Source organism: Neolamprologus brichardi, chromosome 14 (genome assembly GCF_056152115.1).
Source record: "Neolamprologus brichardi isolate AB-2024 chromosome 14, ASM5615211v1, whole genome shotgun sequence".
Lineage (NCBI taxonomy): Eukaryota > Metazoa > Chordata > Actinopteri > Cichliformes > Cichlidae > Neolamprologus > Neolamprologus brichardi.
The window spans coordinates 22,514,151-22,537,891 of record NC_142117.1 but is presented as its reverse complement, the minus strand read 5'-3'; the positions used below and the strand labels follow the sequence as shown (position 1 = coordinate 22,537,891).

The 23,741-nt window shown below is 41.0% G+C and overlaps 1 protein-coding gene across 6 annotated transcripts in view; it reads right to left on the bottom strand.

The window, feature by feature from the left end:
- dock10 (dedicator of cytokinesis 10) overlaps positions 1-23,358 on the bottom strand; it is a 65,551-nt gene extending 42,193 nt beyond the window's left edge. For 4 of the 6 annotated variants that reach the window (XM_006795420.3, XM_006795424.3, XM_087850983.1 and 1 more), the window contains exon 1: positions 2,206-2,670. In XM_006795420.3, the coding sequence (XP_006795483.2) occupies positions 2,206-2,364 (159 nt within the window). In that variant the 5' untranslated portion in view covers positions 2,365-2,670. Of the gene's footprint in view, positions 1-2,205; positions 2,672-23,048 lie in introns of those variants that run through there. The other 2 variants (XM_087850981.1, XM_087850978.1) reach the window with 2 other exon arrangements.
- Positions 23,359-23,741: the final 383 nt, after the last annotated feature.

The window sequence follows — 23,741 nt, the reverse complement described above, 5'->3', positions numbered from 1 at the left end:
GAAGACTGAAGCAATTTGTTTGTTTTTATTTTTTATTGTTTTTAAGTGCATTGATGGATGCTTAAACAAGTAGATTTGTAAAATTATATGAACTAATAAAGCTAACTGGCAGAAACCTGAAGCAGAACAAACATTTTCAAACATTGGCCATTTTCCAGAGACCTCAGTGACCCGAAAGGGCTCAAAAGTGACAGTCGGTTGACTTATTTCTTTTTGATAAGTATGGGTGTCTATTGCCAATTGCTTTACAACCCCACACAACATTTAAAAACAAAATGTAAATGTAAAATGTAAATCAAAACAGAATGCATGATTTGTAAATCGCAGAAACCAATATTTTATTCATAGCAACTCGGTCTGAATTTGATGGAAGCAACAAATCTCAGGGGCAACTAAACGCTGGAAAAGTAAGTGGTACTAATAGGAAGGGACATTTTGAAACTTATCAAAATGATAAATGATAAGTATCTTATCATCTGCAGTACATAGTATCATCAACAGATTCAGAGAATCTGGAAAAATCTCTGTGCGCAAGGGACAAGAATGAAAATCAGTATTTGAGCCCTGTGATCTTCAGGTCCCAGGTGACACTGCATTAAAAACACTGCCACCTGCAAAGAAAATCACTGCATGGCCTCAGCAACACCTCCAGAAATCACTATCTGTATACACGGTTCACCATGCCACCCACAAATGTATTTTAAAGAAGGAGCCATATATAGACATGATGCAAAAACGCATCACGTCAACTGTAAGAAAGGCAAGGTTTTTTAATAGAAGAGTCCCGATTCTGCCCGCAGTACAAACCTTTCACTGATTAAAAACATTTGGCACATTATAAGGACTAGTGAGCAGCCAAACCAGACGAGAGAAGGAATATATTCCTCTCCCAGATGTCCGGCAGCAGGTTTACAGACTGTTGTTAAAAGAAGAGGGGATGCTTTCACATTGTAAACATGGCCCTGCTTTTTGGAGATGTGTTGTGTTGAGATGTGTTGTTCTCAGATTAAACATTTGATATGTTTTCTATGTTCTATTGTGAATACAATATGGGTGTATGGCATTTGCAGACCACTGCAATCTGTTTTTATTTACATTTAGCACAGCATCCCAGCTTTTTTGGAAGTGGCGTTGTATTTTTATTTAGGCTTCCAGCTGCACATTTTACAGCAAGATTTTGGCAAAGCTGCTGGCAATGATGAATGTCTCACTGTGACCTGGAAACACAACATGCTGGTGAAAAAGACTAGTTAATGCAGAGCGAGTGCACTAGTTTCAAGCACAACCTGGCCTGAATAGATCAGCTGATGCTCCTTTGCTCATAGGGATCTGCTGACTAAGATGATTTTGCAAAGTAAACTATTGTGACTCTCGTTTACTACAGAGCCCAGAAAACAGGCACCGAAAGAGACGGGGTTTATGGAGTGGAGTGAAACGGGGGAAACGAAGAAACAGAAAGGGGGACTGTAAAGATCCCATTTCTGCCAAATGTCTAACATTTTTTCCACTGGGCTTACAGAAACTGGGATCACAATGGGAATTAAAAAAAATCTGGCCAAGACAAGCTGGTGCAGAGACCAAACAGATGGCTGACACGTAATGAAAACAGTCAGAAAGGAGAAACAAGTTATTTTTTTATTTCATTCATTCGGCAGTTCTCTTATCCAGTCATGGATTCTTTCATGCAGTCATTGATTCACTCAGTCAAACATCTCCCACCCAACATCTCAGTAATGGTTTTGTTTAAATAGCTATTTTTATCATCTCCTCTGTACACCATACGCAGAGAAAGCAGATTTTTTCCCACAGAAACTAGATTCCTTATGTCTGACCTTACCAACCCCCTCTCTAGTCTCCTCTTTCCATTTCCGTCCTTTAGGCTCTCAGCTGTGAGGGGAAACAGCCAGGCCCCAGTCATTGATCATATATCAAAAGCAGCAAGAGAGACAAAGGGTGTAAAAAACCAAGGCAATTAAAAGGAGGGAAAGTTTGGCAGGAGAAGTCCAAAAGTATGCAGAAGGTAATATTACAAAACAGAGAAACTTAAACAGGAATTTTACCTTAAGGTATTCATTAAATATGAAAATCTGTGAAAAATATTTACTGTAATGAAGCACACAATTACACAACAGGAACATGCTGAAGTTCCCACTAACTGCCCACACGTGCATGCATGGAAACTTGAGGTGCACTTGTGCTGGTTACCATTACAACGATGGTCAGAGATGGGGTGGTAGTGGTATAACCTTCTAAGGTGGGCGTGGCAGCATCCAGTGACAGCTGGTCCTGTCGTGAACACATGTGACCGCAGTCGGCCCCGCCCACTGAGCGCAGGAGCAGTACCACACTGGCCGAGCAACCCATAATCCAAAGCTGGAGACTCCAAGTCCAGCCTGTCCTGATTCCGTCTGGCAGTGTGAGCGTCACCTGAACTGAGGCACAGCAGTTTGCCCTGAACAGCTCAGTTCAGCCCCTGGTCCAGCCAGTGCTGCTGTACTCGGTTCAAGCCCAATGCAGTAACTAAAGCTCCATCCTAAACTCCCTGTGCCCGTCCCAGCTTTCCTCTCCAATTTCACTTCTCCCAGTCCTGCTTTGCCAGTTTTGTTTTCGCTGAACTGCTCTGCTCCGGTGTCCTGCTCCTAATGCTGCTGAGCTAACACACTGGCAGCTTTACATGTCTCTCCCTCTCTCTTTCCCTCTTCTAATAGACACACACACACCGACTGCAGCTGTGCATGGTTCAGCCCAGCCGAGCTCATCGAACAAATCAGAGTCAGCAATAGGAGTCAGCTGACCAGAACCAGCTGCAATACACACAGACTCCTGCACACACAAACCTACATCTTTTTTTCCTGATTTTCATTCTGCTGCTATGTCCTTCCCCATTTGTCTCCCAATTACACCAGTCCTTTTCAAGTCAGAGCTCTACTGGCTCAGTTTGTGTTATTGCGGTTTATGAGCTAAGCCACAGATATGCTATCCTACATTCTGGTTGATTAGGTAAAATAAACTGTTGCTTTTTTTTAAAAAAGAAAGAGCATAGTGATTGTGATGTGTAAGCATTTGTTTTCTGCAGTACATCCTGCATAATGTTCCAAATTGGAGGCTGGCAGAGAGTGAGGCTCAGTGGAGAGAGTTGTGGAGTTGTGAGAGAGGCTATTGAATGAAAAGTGGATGGAAAGTGGAAAGTGGGTGGCTTTACGGGCAAAGTCTGCAGAGGGCTGCAGAGAACAGATGAGAACTTCCATTAACTTTAGCACATAGGTAGGTATTGGGACACCAAGCGAAGTATTCCACATAAAAAAAATCTATTAAATTACTTTTAGCTGTCTCTGAGTGCCAGTGACGATCACTTTTGCCATTTTTTTTCATGTCGCCAAAACATCTGGTCTTGCTTTATTGTTCATGTTCCATTTTCACAGTGTTTGGCTTAACTGAAAGAAACAAAAAATGTGTATTCACAGAACAAAATGGTTTTCATATGTTTTACAGCAATTTGAAATTCTTACTATTATAAAATCTTCTTTCTTTTTCTTGCCAGTTGAACTTGCTGAACCAGAAGCAGACCAAAATATAGATTTTAGGAAACTATGCCTGTAACTATTGTCAGGCAAAGCTTTGCAGCTTTTGTGTTTGGTTTACTGTTCTCTGCCATTTTTGTCAGTTATTATCACTATAAAAGTGACATACATATTTTACTAAGGAAAAATGGAGCTGAGCTGGGTCAAAGTACCACTAGCTGAGAGGCTGAGATAGACAAGAATCAATCAAACAAAAAACAAAAAAATAAGGAACAGCACTGTTTTAGCAGATGAGAAACACATCTATTGTGATATCGCCCAATCGTTTGCAAAATCTTATCTTTATGATCGTCGCCCTATTTAGTTTTAGAAGAACGACATCATGAGACTCGCTGGATCTTTCTGAGAAACTGAGAAAACCGCATGCTCATAAGAAAGTGATATGTCAATCACCAAAAATACAACCTAAAGCATGACCTCCATCACTGTCTAGTTTATGGCGACTGGGACCACAAGTTACACAATTAATATTCATGCGTGAAATTAATTATTATGTATAAAGTCTCCAGGATGTCACCTTCCGCTCACAGAAATTGGTAAGTGGCTGAGAAAATGGATGGATGGACAATTAACCATCCATTTTCTCTTAGACCCTGAACTAATGTTTGAGACCATTATCTCATTAGGAATGTGTTTACAGGGGTCAGTAAGCAAATGAACAGCAGGGTCGTTTTCTCATAGATTTCTATAAAACCAGACTTGTTTATATAGACAGAAGAGTTGCCCTTGAATACACCTACAGTATTCACTATTTAGACTATACAGTCAGCCTAAAGCACCTTCTATTCACTTCTAAATATAAAGCACTAAATAAATCATAATAGCAAATAGTTGCTCATTAGGAGAGAAGGCAGATTTGAAAAAGTAATTTTCCATGATGGGCGGCACAGTGGATTAGTGGTTAGCAAAGTCTCCATGTTACACAGCTATCTTGCCTCAATGCAAAAAAGTTGCCGAGTTTGAATCCACGGTCTGCTGAGGCCCTTGCATGTTCTCCATCTTTCTGTGTGGGTTTTCTCTCTGTGCTTTGGCTTCCTCCCACAGTCCAAAAACAGGTATGGCGTTGCGTACATTAATTAGGCATTGTAATTCGATTTCCTGTCTTTATTAGCCCTGCAACAGAGTGGAGACCAGAGTATACTCTCTGAACAGGTTCTAGCCCTCCCTATGACCCTGAATTGGACAAATTGATGGATGGCTAGAATATTCCACTATAATATAACTAATCAGCTCAAAATGCTGCATATTTCAAGCACTACAATAGGTAGAACAGAAACGTGGGTCACATAGGACATTATTTTACACATTCTATCTTTACTATATAATAACTGGGTGTGTGTATGTATAAGCCCATCAGGAGAATTCTAACCAGGAGACACATAATCTACAGGTTCAGGCGTTTGCACACTCCTAGCTCCCTGCAGAGTGTAGGCGGTAACCATGGTGATGTTGTTAAGTCATGATTAAGGTCATTAATGACCGTGTCAGAGTGGCAGAAAAATCACCCCCCCCACCCACATAAATGCTAATTATTATAATGCTTTACATAGCTAAATATAACACACAACGGACACCACAAAACACAAACACAAAAACAGACGCATAGATTCTTGCACGTACGGAATTGCAATTCCCCTCCCACACAGTGTACAAATATTAACATGCCCCACTCAGTAAGAGATGACAGTGCATATGACCAGTACAATGTACTATGTGGAGAGAAACATTAACCGCACCCACCACCGCCGCCTCTCTGCTTCCAAATCCCCTGCCTCTCACTGAAGGATATTCAGATGAACATGCCTTATAGCAGCGCAGCTATTACACACAGAACCACAGAGATGGGCTTTGTTTGTATGCCAGGCCTCCACAATGGTCCTGTCATGAAAATATGCCCACACAGCCATGCCCTCTAGTTGACAGAAAAGTCTCCGTGTTACACAGCTATCTTGATCTTGTACTCTCATTTACTCCTTCCACACACTTTCAAACTGTTTCCAAATATTACACTGGCTTCTGTAAGTACAGTTCTACTAAAAGGAGCAATGCCTACATTAACAAGTACTTCAGAACTATCCTCTAAAGAGTCTAAGTAGATGTTTTTGATATTTTTAAATAATTACATGTTATATTTACTGAAATTTCTTTAGATAACAAGGTGATTAAAAATATCAAAATGTTTAAAAACATTTTTGTAATATTTATTTCCCACGATTTGACAAAACCTATGCTATAAGAAGCATGTAACACTAGGAGAAATGAAGTGTGTTGGTTTGAGACGATGGTGTCTTTTATTATTTAATCTTGCACATCTGAACAGAGTCATGCTTTATCGGTGTTTCACTTCACTTTCTGTCTTAAAGGAGAAGGAGAGATGATTTAACTTGAAAATTAAATGCTATTTTTGACGGCAGCTTTAGGAGAAATAACAGAAGTTATACAGACACTATTTGGAGCACACATGAGCTAATCAGTAGCCAGTAATTTTTGGGGATTTCCGAATAAAAACTTTTAACCTTTTATAACAAGTGGTATTGAAATATTCTGGCTTACTAACCTGCTCAATCAGAAATGGTGCCCGTCCATTTTTATCTTTGCGATATGTCTTTAATTATGTCTGACTGTATGTGTGCTTACATATGCTTTTGCAGGGTTATATGTGACTGGGGTTATGTTTTGTGCAAGTTTGAACTTTTATAATAGATGACATCACCGGGGTGTGCAGGGCAGTGTGCTGCCATTTTTCTGTGGAGTTAATGTTTCCCAGCTGTAGAGCCTCAGTCTCTATAACCCCTCTGCAGATTTGTTACTCTGCTAAACAACACTAGAAGTGACAAAGCAACAGTTTTGCAGAAGGTTTAATGACAGTGTGCATGCTGCAAACACACAGAGGTAAACTATTTTAGCAAAAGACAAACATAAGCCATTTTACAGACTTCAAATACCTCAGCCAACTAGGCCAAGTAGGAAACCACAGTCCATTAAAACTCCTGCACACTGCCTTGTAAGCAGTTAGCTCTGCTATAGTTAGGTTCCCTGTAGAGCTGGAGGCTGACTCATAGCAGCCGTGTTTGATGTGGTGCAGAACTCTAAAGAGTTTAGTTGGGAAAACACTAACCTGTTCCCATGGATACCACAACAGGAAGAATACTGTCAATCAAAGGCACTTGGCTCTCAACAGACTATAGCTTTGCCCCTGGCACTCCTAGTGCAACTAGAGCAACACAGGGTCAACCTCATTGTTGCTTAAACTACCCTCCTCGTCTCACACAGCAAGCACATGTGCAGGGTTTCACTTGTGACATTCAAAGACGTGAGTAGCTGAAGTAGGATAGAGTCAGGAGAGGAATTCTTAAGGCTCCAAGCCCCCAGATAAATACGATGGGATCACTTTCTTAGGAGTTTGTCAGGGGGATAATTTAAGGAGCATTTTTTTCTGCACACATATGTTTCTGCAACATTTGTTCAGGTGACTTGTGGTAGTTCTTTAACAGGAGCTTGCAGCAGAGAGGTGCTAAGGGGAGATAAAGCAAAGAAAATGTTTGCAGTTTCAGGTGTCACTGTGTAGTACTTTTACTAACGCTAATCACATGATATCACTTGTGATAGTGCTTTTCATCCTGATGTTCTGTTCTCAGTAAAACCTCAGAGCTCGAGTGTGTCACCGCAGCACACCATCACAACACAAACAGGAAGACACACGAGATCTAAAGTGAGAAACTGTTTTTTCAACAGTGTTTTAGGCGGCTGCAGAAATGTACAGTTTATCCCCAGTTTGCAGCAGCTGCAGCCAAACAATACCTGAAAAGAATGCATTCTTAACAAAGCTGTAAGACCATCTCAATGATGTCGATTTCCTTTCCGCCACCTCGCCCTGTGCAATCTACAGGGTAAAGTGATTCCTGTGATGAACATAGCGCCCTACTGCAAAACTGCAAAACTGCATCACAGCTCTCATTTGTGAATGTGCCTGTGCAGAATTATTGATCAAAGGGGAAGATACTGCGGACTCTTTCACAGATTCTGTCTGCCTCTGCACTGAGCTGGGTGAGGTTACAGGAAGCACTGACTTCAGAGCTACAACACACTGCCAATGCCATCTAGTGCTGATGACTCAATACAGCAGCCTGTGTGGCTGACGAGGAAATGCCTGCGCCCACACCCCCATGCTGCTGTTGGTTGCCCTAGTCTATAAGAAATGACCTCCAGGAGGCGCTCTGTGCCAGAGCAACTATCTGGTCTTCTGGCAGCTGGTTTGTTTAGAAAAGGAAGCTATTAAAATGTCTTAAACTGAGAACTAAACTCCTGAGGCAGGAGGGATGTTTGGGGGAGGGGACAAAAGAGCAGATGAGATGGAGAATATGAAAGAGAGAGCTAGTGAGGAGCAGCTGCCAGAAAATGAGCTGCATTGTTAAAAATGACAACTATTTTTTTAGTAGCCAATTATCTTACCCTGGGAAGAACGCTTCAACCCTTTGCATAGTATACATGTAGACATCTGCATATATAGGTGCGGCATTTGAACAGACCATCACCTTTACAACAGTGAATAATAAAAGAAATAGAACCTGACAGTGTGAAATTAGAGATAAGAACTCATCAGGGGTGTAATTATGTATAACATTATTAAGTGAAAGGGAAAGCTTAAAGCTGCCTGCAAAGATTGAACTTTTAAAATATACTTTCTGTTTATTGCGTTTATAGAGTTATATGAAATATAACAAGATGTCACTCACATAAAAAAACTACCATCAAGTTATTAAGCCACCAGATGCTGATATTCCTCTTCTTGTAATTAGTTCTTCATGTTAGTATCGACACTTGTGTTAGCTGTGCGAAATAATTCTCCCTTAAAGCTTCCACTTGCGATACTTGTAGCATCTTATTGTCTCCTTATCTACTCTGTAAATCTGTTTTTTTAGCTGGCACTTATTGGAGCTAATGGTAATAAAACTAGAAGGTCAAAACAGCATACACCTGTCCTCCACCCTGCTTCATGCTCACATGCATGCGCTCATTCCCACATTTGGAAACATGCATCATAAGAGGAATAAGAGACATATAATTAGGCAGTCATGCAGGCGGAGCGTCAGACAGACACACAGCTATACTGTCACACAGCTTGTTTCTCATTAATTCAATCTCCCACGTGGCATCTCTCTCTACGTCTCCCCGCTGTTCTCTCCTTCCCCCCTTCCCTGTCTTGTCTGGCCACAGCAGTCAAGCGTGAACAGCTGAGGTCCCCAGCTTCCTATGCGCTCAGCAATAAATATTTGTGATAATGCACATTGATCTGGATGAAGCGGGAAGGCTTTTTATACTTTGTTCTGTTCTGCCCCCCCCCCCCCCCCCCCTCCCTATACTTTACAGTATGTTTCAATTCTGCTTTGTTAGTTCATGTTTATAAATGTAGATAGCAGAAGCTCATACAGCAAGCGAGGCTTAAGGTAATGTGACTTAGAAAAAAAAATACCAGCCCCTTTAAATTGTGCTTCTCCAACCAACAGAGAGAACATTAATCACAAACAGAGACGAGCCTTCGCTGCTGAGAGGGGAGGGTTTGCCAATATTAATCTGTTCATCAAAACTTGATATTACTGGAGAGAGTGCTACAGCAACATAATGAATTCCACTCTGCCACAGTAGTCATAGTTGTTCCTCTGTGATCCTATCTGGACCATTTACACAGCTGTTTGGCCTCTCCTATTTCCTGTCCAGGTGAGGGAATCTCCAACCAACGAGACACTTTAATGATTTCTTGAGGCTAGCCAAATCAAACCCTGAAGTACCCCCAAATCCGAACTCCACTCCCATTGCAGCCTGGCCCACTGACACTAGGAAACCGTAACTATTCCATGAGCAATTATCCCTAATGATTTCTGTTTCCTGTAACTCTGGTAGCTTGAAAAATGTGTCCTTACTCTGAACTTGCCATATTCATCCTAAATCGGGCCCAAGCGAATATTTACTTTTACGCAGCCATGCCAGAGACACATACCAGCACAATGGATAGTGTGATAATAAGCTACTGGGGACATAGACAGAAAAATAATATCAGCTTCATTCTAGGCTAATCAGTGAAAAATCATCATAACACCTCATATCAACCCCCAGTCTAAATCTTCACTGTTCTAGAAAAGCCCATGTGATTGCCTGAATTGCAATAAATCATTCAGTAAGAACACCTGCATATGACACCTACACAAAGCCTACATGTAACCTCTGTATAACCTCTAAACCAGCGCTAACAGTCTACCAGATGCCCACTCAGCTCTGCTCCCTTTCCCCGAGGTCCCAGTTTAGAATAAGGACGCAGCTGTTCTTAAGACTTTTCCTCATGCGTTTTTTTTATATGTGCTATCCTCCCTTACCTTTTCCTCTTTCCCTCTTCTCCCACCTCCTAAAAACTCAAAATACCTCTTCTGTCTCTCACTCTGCCCCAAGCTTTTCTTTTCCTATTTCTTTTGCAGATTCCCTCTTTGGCTGACATTTAAGCCACATAAAATTGATGTGTCTTGTATGCACAGAGAAAGATGCAGAGTTAAGGCACAAACTATTAGAGAGTGCAAATCCACAGTAAAACGGTAAATCCAAAACAAAAAACGAAAAGCTAAAATCAGCAATTACCAAAAACCCCAAAAACAACAGACTGACTACCGAGATTTTGCAGACACGTTACCTCTAACCACGTGACATTAACTTGTTGGTTATTTTGGACATATGAAAATCATGGTAATAATAAAGCATCAAGTGAATAAGGGTCTTCAGCAGTTGTCTGATAGCCACCAGTCCCTGAGTGGTTGCAAGTGGCTGCTGCAGGTTGATGGCAGTTGCTGGGAAATGACTGCTGAAGACCTAGGAGTCCAGATTCTACAACCCTGGGAGGTTTTTGGTGAATCTGATTTCACTCAGCAAGAGTCAGCAACTTCCAGGAACCATAGTTCATGGGAGTGAAAAATTCCTGCTACTTTCCAAAGTGTGAAGCAATTTATTTTAAAGATAAAACTTTGTTGGACTTTTTTTTAAAATGATTGTCCGTTTATTCACAAAAAAAAAGTAGCTTCATAACAGATTCCTAATTTGATTAAATGCAGCTTAATGCTGCTTACAATCCATTATAAACTGGCATTAAAAACTCCATTTAAGTCAGTTTGTGTGTATGCGTGAATTTATGTTGGTATCTATTTTGCTGTCAAATGGTGTAAACAGTAAGGCGGGATTATTGCTGGGCACAACCAGAGTAAATAGGAAGAAAAAACACCTGAAAGATTCAAACATCTTGCAAAAACATGTTTGTTTGTTAGTTTACAGATTTTAAGGATGTCCTCTCCAGCTGGTGGCAGCTAAAATATTATTCCATCCTGTCAATTTGTTGCTTAATTAGATCACTCCTGGGGTGTCTCCATCTTACCCCCTCCAATCGTTGAAAAGAGTTAACGAGGAAAAGTCCAGATCACATATCAGCGCCTCAGAGTGCAAGTAAGTATGCAAATACAAGAGGGCGAAGGCAGCAGAACATGGGAGTCGAAGGGTAGCAGACGTTGCATATTCAGGCCTCCTACTCTGGAATGCAACATGAAGGAGAGAGACAACACTGCAATTCACTCACAGAGAGTTACTGAACTATTCTTAGAGCAGTATGTGAAGTGGACCCCCAACACCATCACCACCACACGACCCCCACCGTGAGGACTGTGACCAGACACTGGACAGACAGGAGCTGAGTGTCTTACTGAGGTGCGGGGCAGGATGGTGAGGCTAAACCAAGAGCTTTAGAAAAAGAGAGGATAAAAGTCGAGCTCCAGTGAGGCAAAGCCTGGTCGGCTAAGTCTAAATAGAGCAGTTCACTGGCTGTGAAGCCTTTCCAAAGAGCCTATTGTAAACGCACACTGGCACAATGCACGGAGCCCCGGGGACCTCTCTCGCTCTCTGTCACTCCTCCTCTCATGTGACCTCTCGCAAACACTGACATACAGGCAGGCACATACTTTCTCTCTGCCCACTTTTCCTACCTAGACTAAACAGACGTTTTTTTCTTCTAATACAATTCAAGAACTGACAGTCTGAAACTACAAGGCTACGTGTATGACATAAAAAAAGAAAAAGAATTTCCTGTGCTCACAGCCAGCAAACACTCACACTGCTGAGATCAATGTGCAGCGCATCATGCAGTTCAAACAGTGGGTGAATTCAGTAGAAGTCAGTGTCAGCAGTGACAGGCTCAGATATTTTCTCTTTGCTTTCATTCCTCTGTCCTTGCTGAATGAGTCATTGAGAATATCAGAGCTGACACACACCATGGCCTGGCAGTGCACGTTCCTACTGTCATTTGCCAAACGAGACTGAGTCGTCTCCAGCCATAGCCATCTCTCAGTCATAACAAATGTCAAAGAGCTATTCATCCCCTCTAATCCCTTATACATACAACATATACACTACTGTTCAAAGGTTTATAGTCAACTTCCCAGGTTGTTGAAAGAAAAGTACATTTGTAATCATTAATTTGAATTTTTTTATCATCCAGTGGTGCAGTACTTTAGCTAATGCAAGTTAATCACATTTCCTGTTACGATTTTGCTGATTAAAAAAGCTAAACAAATCGGCTAAGTATGTGTAGCATCGGCCTTTATAGCGTCAAAGTGGGTAAAAAAAGGGGTGACTTGTCTGTGGACAACTGAGCCAAATACATTATAGTCTAGTTTGAGAAACAGAAGCGGTACAGGTCCTCACCTGGAAACCTCATTGAACGGTATCCCGCCAAAACAGCAGCCTAAATATCAACAGTTAAGAAGCAACAGAAGGAAAATGGCCTTCTAAGAAGAGACGAAAAAGCCAAATATGAGACTGGCCAATGGAAGAAAAAGATTAGGGCTAGTAACAAAATACAGTCAATGGACAAAGTAAGACTGAAAAATACATATATGCAGAGAATTTTAAATTTGAGGTTTCTGGATCAAAAAGGCAAACTTGCTGAAAATGATGCTGAATGAGTGCCTGAAGCTGTCTTTTAAGGATGGTGGTAAAGAGGGTAATTTTTGGACAGGATGAAAGGAATCTTGAACAAGCAAAGCTTCCGCTGCATTTTGCGAGGCAAAGCCATACCCTGTGGAAGCTGTTGAAACCACTTTCCTCCTAAAGCAGGACAACGACCCAAATCACAGCTCCAAAACTGAGCTTCTGATTATTTGGTATCTAGGAAGTGCCCATCAAACTAATCAGAAAAAAGTTGTGGGAGGTGCTTCAAGAAGTCTAGAATACCTCAAAAGTCACAGTCAGTCTTTAAGATTGTGATTGCTGCAAATTTATAACGTTTGAGGGGAAAAATTATTTTTCAAATATCATTGTTTGTAAACATGAAAATATTTACACATTACGTCCTGACATCTTTGAGAACTAGAGGGACACCCAACTATTCACTTTGAGCAAGCATTTAGTGACAAGTGACAAAACGTTATCTTAAACAGAAAGGCATGTCGGCAAGGAGGCTCAAAGAGGGCAACAATCTGCATTTACCTCTGACTCAACATAACAATTTTCAACCAAAGGGCAAAGTAATCCACAGAGACTTGGGGAAAGGAGTGAGGGCGTCAGGAATTTTAGACAATTAGGGAATTTAGGTGTATAAGAAAAGCTAGAGCAAAAGAAAAGCTAGATGGAGAGGAAAGAGTTACAAATAAATGAGCTAAGTAGTAAAGGAGAAAGGGATGCTACACGGGTTGAAAAGAACAAATATATGTAAAAACTATAAAATCATATAAACCTATGTGAACACTCAGGTATAGATTTCTTAGCTCGAGCTGTAAATAACTGAGAAATGCTACAGTATGAAGTGTGCAAAGGCCCAAAACGCAGAGTGTCAGTGAAACGAGCATGCGGAACATCCTGTTTCACATTACCAGACACTCTGACACTTTCACAACCTCTGACACTTGCTATGCTATGCATGCAAACTGAGACTGAGATCAGCATTGTTGATGTACTAAAACATGGTCTAACCTTGCAAAAAAAACCAAGTGTGCACGCAAAATAAATTTTCTCTTACCACCAAGCCTATGCTGTTGAGTCAGAATCATTCAAAGTTAATAGACATGTGCTTAATATCTGCAGTCTGACACACCTCCATTTCTCTCATGGAGACAAGTTTACATTGAATTGTGTAGCTAAAAACACAGGAAAGTTGCACATAGAGTTGCCAAAAACCAGGAAACCATATGACTGAAGCAACTGAAACACGGTGTCCACAATGGAATCCAGAAAGGGCACATCCTTCCAAAGTATTTCCTTTAGAGTGATTATAATTTAAAAAAATTAAAGACAAAACAGTGAAGGTTGACGTTACAACTGCCAAGGTGGTGAATGTTGCATCCTACGAGACTCAGACTGGTTCAAGTAAAAGAAAAAAAAAGTATTAGCATTGAGGTGTCTTGATGCATGCTCAATCATCCAGGTAAGTAGATCCCAAAAAGTTGATTCTGTTCATCTGGATGTAGCTTTTTTTCAGTGGGAGAAACGTTTCGTCACTCATCCAAGTGACTTCTTCACCTTGGGTAAAATTGAGTGCAAAGAAGGTGCTGCAACAGAAACCTCCTAGTAATTGCTTTGGTTGCTAGCAGATTAGTTGCCTCTAATTATTCATATTAATCTGCAAACACTTGCTAACTATTCGGCAAGCCTGTGTGGCTGGGAGTTTTTTCACTTGACCCTACATTATTACAGGGTTGTCACAATTATACAACAAGTTAACATCACATAGCTAGCAGGCACATATCTGCAAAACCTCGACAGTATCTTAAACGACCCTCAGGCTTTGCATCTGTAAAAACTTTGCTGATGAGTTTATGGGCAAATTTTGGACATTGTGGGATTATTTGTACTATGTTCATTGGCTAATGGCTCTTCAGATCCTGTTTCTTCACATCCTCTTTCAAACACCATGCTGATGACGGGGATAACACAATTAGGATTTCAAAACAGTTCAGAAACGGATGGATGACATCACGGAAGTGACGCCCATCTTTCATACCATCCGTTGCCATGATCACTACAGAGTACGAAATGTCTTTATATTCTGTCATGTGCCTCTATATTAGTCAACCATGAGAAGTCTGAGCAGTTAATATTTTCAAACTAAAAAATGATAGTAATTGCAGACAGTTTTATTTCATGTCACATAAAAATATTCAAAGCAGCATATGTTTTAACTTGTATAGAGTGCCCTTTTAAAATGACTGAGTAAATAAAAAGTCTTAATACGCTCCACTCCAGCAGCACGGTTATTACTTCAGATTTATTTCCATGGTGTGTGTCTCCTAAGCATGATTAATGTTATACACTGCCATCTATTAATGTTAATTTCGCTGTAATTGGGGTTTGCCTTAGGAGATCATTTTGCAAACACGATCATTCACCCAGATGTATCTTGTTTTCCTAACAGTTTCCAGGTAACGGCCTTGCGCTCATTAAAAATGTGGCATTTGCTTCGTGAAATTTCATCACTGATTTCACTGACCCGCTTCTCTGCTTTTTTTGACCATGTTTAATATTCTAATTCCTAAAGGCTGTTGGGCCGACCTCAACCATAAATCCAGATAATCATTATGTAAAGTCTTGTTTTAATGGTTCCATTACAAAGTCGAGAGCCAAAAGCTCCCCTCTTGATTGTTCTTGGTGGAAGAGTATCTTCTCTCATGCTGCCTTTTACATATATATATATATATATATATATACAGTGGGGCAAAAAAGTATTTAGTCAGCCACCGATTGTGCAAGTTCCCCCACTTAAAATGATGACAGAGGTCAGTAATTTGCACCAGAGGTACACTTCAACTGTGAGAGACAGAATGTGAAAAAAAAATCCATGAATTCACATGGTAGGATTTGTAAAGAATTTATTCGTAAATCAGGGTGGAAAATAAGTATTTGGTCAATAACAAAAATACAACTCAATACTTTGTAACATAACCTTTGTTGGCAATAACAGAGGTCAAACGTTTACTATAGGTCTTTACCAGGTTTGCACACACAGTAGCTGGTATTTTGGCCCATTCCTCCATGCAGATCTTCTCAAGAGCAGTGATGTTTTGGGGCTGTCGCCGAGCAACACGGACTTTCAACTCCCGCCACAGATTTTCTATGGGGTTGAGGTCTGGAGACTGGCTAGGCCACTCCAGGACTTTCAAATGCTTCTTACGGAGCCACTCCTTTGTTGCCCGGGCGGTGTGTTTTGGATCATTGTCATGTTGGAAGACCCAGCCTCGTTTCATCTTCAAAGTTCTCACTGATGGAAGGAGGTTTTGGCTCAAAATCTCACGATACTTGGCCCCATTCATTCTGTCCTTAACACGGATCAGTCGTCCTGTCCCCTTGGCAGAAAAACAGCCCCATAGCATGATGTTTCCACCCCCATGCTTCACAGTAGGTATGGTGTTCTTGGGATGCAACTCAGTATTCTTCTTCCTCCAAACACGACGAGTTGAGTTTATACCAAAAAGTTCTACTTTGGTTTCATCTGACCACATGACATTCTCCCAATCCTCTGCTGTATCATCCATGTGCTCTCTGGCAAACTTCAGACGGGCCTGGACATGCACTGGCTTCAGCAGCGGAACACGTCTGGCACTGCGGGATTTGATTCCCTGCCGTTGTAGTGTGTTACTGATGGTGACCTTTGTTACTTTGGTCCCAGCTCTCTGCAGGTCATTCACCAGGTCCCCCCGTGTGGTTCTGGGATCTTTGCTCACCGTTCTCATGATCATTTTGACCCCACGGGATGAGATCTTGCGTGGAGCCCCAGATCGAGGGAGATTATCAGTGGTCTTGTATGTCTTCCATTTTTTGATGATTGCTCCCACAGTTGATTTTTTCACACCAAGCTGCTTGCCTATTGTAGATTCACTCTTCCCAGTCTGGTGCAGGTCTACAATTCTTTTCCTGGTGTCCTTCGAAAGCTCTTTGGTCTTGGCCATGGCGGAGTTTGGAGACTGACTGGTTGAGGCTGTGGACAGGTGTCTTTTATACAGATGATGAGGTCAAACAGGTGCCATTCATACAGGTAACGAGTGGGGGACAGAAAAGCTTCTTACAGAAGACGTTACAGGTCTGTGAGAGCCAGGGATTTTCCTTGTTTGAGGTGACCAAATACTTATTTTCCACCCTGATTTATGAATAAATTCTTTACAAATCCTACCATGTGAATTCATGGATTTTTTTTTCACATTCTGTCTCTCACAGTTGAAGTGTACCTCTGGTGCAAATTACTGACCTCTGTCATCATTTTAAGTGGGGGAACTTGCACAATCGGTGGCTGACTAAATACTTTTTTGCCCCACTGTATATATATATATATATATATATATATACACACACACACACACACACACATGCACAAACTGCAGCATGATTTCCAAAACCCCAACTTATGTAAGAGAATAACTATTGGCAGGCAAGGAAATGTTATCTCTGCTGATTTGTAAAGCAGCTTTATGTCAGAGTCAGTGGGAATAAAGGCAGCAGCGCAGCACTTCTACCTTCTGCTGTGAAGTGTGCAGAACTTTCCTCACAAACTCTAACAGTTGCACTAATGTCCAATTGGGTGGGGGTGGGTGAGGGGGAGCTATACTTCTGCATTCAAACAACTCAAAGAGCCTAATACAACTCAAAGAATACTAACTATGCCAATACTAAGACACCATAAAATGAGAAAACAATGCAACTTTAAAGTACTAAACGTAATATTAAACACATATACATGCAAACTCATGGATGGAGTGTTTATGAGACAGTAGAGTCTAGAGTCTGAGTGCCAACTCTTTTGGGAGCGATGGCAGAGATCCTGTTCTCTTCCTCTTCCTACCCATCCTCCCTCATTTTCTGTTCTCGTCACGGTCTGGCTCTCTAAAATGACTGATGATTTCTGAGCCAATTATGGGCTTAATTCCACCCGTGTCCTTGTAATACCTTTGCCTGTCCAGCTGTAATAAGAGACGTGATAAATCTCCTTCACATTATACATGTAGTGCATCTTCAAACTTTTCCAAAATAAGAAAAAAAAGGTAATAAAAAAAACGGGTGGGTGCTCAGAGGAGGCAGTTATAGAAACAATTAAAAGAATTGGTCCTGAATGTAGAGAGCAGCAACATAAATTAATAAATGTGGCAGCTTGTAGATGTAGACGAGAGGGCGTGGGAAGAAAAGCGTGATAGATGAGATGAAGTAAGATATGCTAGAAAGAAGAAAAAAATTGAGCTGTGCGAGTGATAAGGAGCACTTCCTGTTAGAATTCCTTGCTAATTGACTTTTCTCTGTAACAAAAAGTATAGTTATATAATTGCTGGTTTTGTAACCAGTTCCTTTCCTCTGCAACATTTGACTTTGACATGAGTCAAATTTATAAGCTGGCAGAAATTATTAAGTGCAACATGGGCAACAAGCAGTGTACCATACTGTGGTCAAGATTAAAAACCATGCCTGCATCAGATATAAAGCAGTTAAACACCTTTACCATATATATATATACACATATATATATATATATATATATATATATATATATATGCATGCACAACTTTTATTCAGCCTAAATGGCAGCCTGGTTGCTCAGAACACCCACAAGTACCACACTGATAGCTGCAACACATGTATGCTAATAAACAGGCAGGTCGCGACTCACACACAATGCACTGCAGGCGGTTGGCATGATGTGTCATGAAGAAAAAAATGGAGGCAAACTGACAGCATGTCCCCCCAACCACGATATACGCTTGCAACATGTTACTGGGAAACATCTTCTCAGAATTCTGCCTCACAAACAAATGAGCATGCCACGCTGTCTGACACGTTTTAGCCCGAGATAAAACACAAACACGCATGCAGAACATGAGCCTAGCACAGAAGGTAGATAAAAAAGGATAATGTCTATAGAGATTATTACAAAAACTAATTTACAGTAAGAGGAGTTTGATAACTGAAGAAAGAGGGAATGAAGAAAGAAAAAAAAGACTTGAAGAAATATGGACAATGTTCCTAAGATTCCAAAATAATTAAAAATTCAGGGTCACAAAACTATAGGAAGAAAAAGCATGGGAATTTTACCCAAGGCCTGAGACTATGTCGCGAGTCTGACAAGGAATTTGTTTCGGGCATTTAATAGAAGCAGTAAAAAAGCAGTTTAAATGCCTAAAAAATATTTGGATCTCATTTGAATGACTTTTGTTTTTCAGATCTTTAGGTAACTCCAAGACAGTCCGGAGTGCCTGTATAGTGGTGACAATACAACCAACGTAATTATCTACTTCTATGAAATTAACAATAACCCATCCATCCATCCATCGATTCCTTTTTTTGTCAAAAGTAGCAACAGATTGTTTTGACTTGGCTTTTGTTTTGTTATGAATTATATTCAAAATCCTTGTAAATCCTAGTAATTTAAATTTTTTGTGTTTTGGACCATTAAGCCATTTCAAACAAGCCAAGTCCTATTAAGATGTAATCTCGAGCTTGAACAATTCTGTTATTGAAAAATTAATCGCATGAAAAACAAAGAGATGATTAATTAATAATAAAACTGATTAGCGGTTGCCAGCCATGTCCAATCAGATTAGAAATGATTTTATCAGAGCGACGGCTCAGGCCGAGAGGCTTGGAGAGAGTGTTAGAGAGATGCAAAGCTGAGATGGTTTGGACATGTGCAGAGGAGGGATAGTGGATATATTGGGCAAAGGGTATAGAACATGGAGCTGGATGGCGTAAGGGTACGATGGAGGCAGATGATCCAGTGGTGCAACCCCCTAAAGAAGTGGCCAGAAGAAGAAGAAGAAGAAGAAGAAGACGAACCCAATCAAGTAGAACAAACGGTCAGTCTTTAAGAGATTGCTTGAAATAGTCAATAGAAGGAAAATGGTGGTCTACTTTATTCATAAAATAACATGTAGCATGAAGCAATGCAAGGTTACACAGTCTTCTGCATTTAAAAAGCTTCAGTACATCTGGAAACCTTGTAATGATCGTACACATTCGGTAGCTTATGATAACCTATGACTATGACTGCACAAACAGATGCTGGTTAGTAACAACGTTGAAAATTCTCAGGAGCTGCCCAGAGATTCAAACTGAGCACCAAAAATAGCCAATATGTGACCATGCCTGAAGCTAGTGGTACCATAAGGCCATCAAGAGTGCCAAGAGCAGGCAAGGACAGGAACCTGGTGATATTACACCAAATATCGGATACCATTAATCTTGTGATCATACATATGTCCGAAAAAATAAAGGTGACTGTGGATAAGGAACCTTTTCCTACTGAGCAAACACTGTAGCTGCAGTGAGATGCCAGGGTGGGCATGTTGGCACCGATCTCTGGCTGTATGGTTAGTGTGGCTGGCATCCTGGAGGCATGGTATGACATGTGGTTCATCCCAGCAAGCAGCCAGAGTCACAACAAGAATGACACTTGTGTCTACACTACCATGCTGCTCACTTTTACTTAGAGCCATCATAAACACTCTCAGTTAGCTACCAAAAATCAGCAGCTGTAGATTTTTATGTATATTTTGTTAAAAGGTTTTCAGGACAAATTAGCTTCATTATCTTATATATTAAACAAATGTTGGCTATACTATTTTTTCTTTATGTTTTATTTGGTGTACAGCAGTTCACTGGCAGACTGAGCCCAGGAAATATGTAACCGAAGATCCCATGGTTTCTGGGGTTTTTTTTTTAACAAATTGTGACCACTATTACATTCTTCCTTCTTGTATCTATCAACCTTTCCATTTTCCCTGCATGTACAAATGGGTGGGCAAACCACTCTGAGAAACACTGAAGTAATCATAGAGTAGTGATTGCTTTCACAGAGCAGTTCTTCAGAACAAAATGCAGCGTTCACCAAGGGGATTTACCAGTAACCGTGTACGCGACACACCTAAAAATGCACACACACACACTTCAAAAACTGATCTAGAGCAGTAGGTCAATCAGAAACAAACAGGAAAACAGCCCTGGAAACAAGTCAAATATGGAAGAAACAGTGAAGGGGGTGATGTGAGGTCAGGTTAGGCAGGGAGGGTGACACTAGCTGAACGAGAAAAGAAAAGCGAGACCGGGTCAGCAAGAGCAGCGAGGAAGAGGTTTACGCTTCATTAAATGTTATGCCGGAGGGTCTGATTCTGCTGACCTGGTTTCTTTCACCATCGAGGGACGTGCATTAAAAAACCCACAAAAACAACCACGCACATAACGCCCATGAATATTTACACGCCAACTAAAGATTTGTATCTAAAACATCTGTATTACGCACAATCATGCTGTTCTTCTTCTTTTCTTCATATTTCTGAACCCCGTTTCTATACACAGATAGAAGTTATTGAAGTTATTTTACATGGTTTTTGTCATCATGAACATTTATTTTTCATAACGCAGGAAAGAATTGTAATGAATCAGTCAGTTGCACAAGAAGGTGACAAAGTAAAAGAAAAAAGCTGTAATTTTTTTCCACTTGCTCATGATCACAATATTACTCACAGTTTCCATTTCACTTCTCACTTCAGGTAAATAACAACTCACACAATTTTTTGTGAACACTGTAGTTGGGTGTTCTGGTAAACTTCTCATATGTGAGAACAGCAGCGGCTTACACCATTTACAGGTGATATCCGCATTAATATGTCTAGATGTATTAGTGAGCGATGTTGCAGGAATATAACTTTAAGATCAAAATGTTGCACTACTGCAATCTAATTACTTAGGTTTTTTAGAAAGATATACTACATTAACACAAGTCAAAGGAACCATTAGAATGCATTAAATATGAACGTAATAAGGCACATTTTATTCATATTTTCTTCCCAATCCAGCATGTCTTGAATCTACTAAAACCCATAAAGCATTCATGCTGTACAACTCGAATCTGCAGCCAAATCATTTGCATACATAAAAATAGTTAATTCAATTGAAAATAGTCTTTGTTTAACATGGTGTCAATAGGTTTTGCTTTAATGCATACACAAATTAACCTGAACGTCAACATGCTCCATGTCTAAACCTTTTCACTAGACATTTTTCTGTGACATTCCCTATGACATTTTCACATGACATAGCAAGCAAAACAGAGGTAATCTTAATAACGTTAACGTTTTGTTCAAGAGTCTCGACAAGACAAAATGTGAGAAAGGCCTACAGAGGCTGTGTGCACTCTGTAACCACTGGATCTTTAAAAAGCTGCTATATTCTTCTAGATCTGTGAGTAGAAAAATGCTGAGTCTGACTGATTTTTGTCTTTAATAATATATATGAGGGTGATAGTGGGCAGATAGCAGACACCATGCAGGTCTCTTTGCTTAAAAACAACATCACACAGAAGCAAATGTATTTTTCAGTAAAAAAGAAAAAAAGAAAGAAAAGGTTTCATTCATGGTGAGTCTGCCACATCATTTTAATCCTGTCATGGGCCATGCAATATTACATTTTCCCTCTTTATTCCAATCAATTTTCACCCTGCTATGCTGTGCTCTGCCAGTGTCCCACTGACACACTAACACCAGACTGAAGAGGATGTGGAGTAGCTGCAAAAAGACTCGAGTGGAGTGACCTTTCTTTATGCTAATCCCCACAGAACGGGCACGCATTTACGCGCGTACCGAAGGTAGAGGATTTGTCCAAATTGATCAAAGGGACATTTGCAAACACACAAACCCATTTCTGCTGTTTTGCCTGTGCGCACCCCACCACCACCCTGGATTACCCCTCCTCCCGCTGTTATCTGTCAATCGCAGCCTTTCATTATTATGGCGTGACACACCCACTGGATCATCTTTTCAATTTTACGATGTTAAAAAGGAAAAACTGATAGTATAAATTAGACGTAAATCAAACCCAACAGTCAGTTTAGTCTCCTTATCCCCCACCATCCCTCTTTTTTCTGCTCCTCCATCTTTCTCTGTGTCTGTGCACCGCTGGGCAGATGTAAACCGCTGCCTGTGCCATGCCACTATGCGACCACCAAGGATCTATTTCTTGCATTTCATTCACCTACCCAGCCTCACTGGAAATAAACTCCAACACCCCCCAGGGGAGCACTAGACTCTACGACTTTATAGCCAGATTATCACCCAATGAGCCCTGGAGATAAATTGCGGCAAATCCCTCACCTATCCGAGATGTAACCGTTTAAACGCATTGAATTGTCCCCACTGCAGGATCGATAGACAGAAGCTGAACGGCACTGCTCTGAGCTGCATGTGCTCACCCACTGCAAAGAAAGATGCAACATGAATGTCAATGCCAGGTCTGCTACAGCTGCGGTGTAGTGGTGCGGCGTGTCTGACCGAGGCTGCCGGGCTACAGATGAGACCGCATCGCGTTCAGGTTCCGATGTAAGGGTTTGGGGGTGTCGTCACGGAGAGGTAAAGGCCGACAGGTGGTTTTATACACATATATAATTTTTCTACTTACAATCCACAAGGGTGTACTCACCGTCACTGCGCAGTGTCTGACTGCGTTGCACGCCGTCTGCCGTATCTCCGCCGCGCTCCCCGGTTTCAGCAGGTTCTTGGTGAATCTCCGGGTCGATTCGGCTGCCATCTCCTCATCTGAGCGGTCACCGAGCGCAATTTCAGCCTGGAAGTCTCTGCTGCAGTCAGCTCCCAGCCCTCGCTACATGAGCCTACAGAGATGTGTTTACACACACACACACTCTCTCTCTCTCACACACACACGCGCGCACTTCACACACGGTCGGTTCACACACGTAAAAGCGTGAAGTGCACGGAACCTTCTCACTAGAGTGACGCCACGGTAGTCGGAATTTGATACGCCACTTCTGGCTGTGACGTCCAAATTAAAACACCGCTTACGCAGCAGAGTAAAATGGCTCATTGAATCAGAGCAATGCTTTTATTTTGAAGGCCCAACACAAATTTCTCTGTATTTTTTTATTGCGCAATTTTTCAACTTGATGACGGTGCCACAATTTGATTTCACTCTCTTAAACGTTTAGTCTAGGACCAATCTTTTAAAATTTTCAAAAGATATTAAAAGTGAAATGATGTATGAGCAGCTTCAGAGCAACCGCTGCTAAATCAAATTTGTTTCCAGGCTATTATAGGATGTAGCCTACATCATGTATCTCACGAGGAGCTCTGAAATGTCAGCCACTCATCGGCAGTC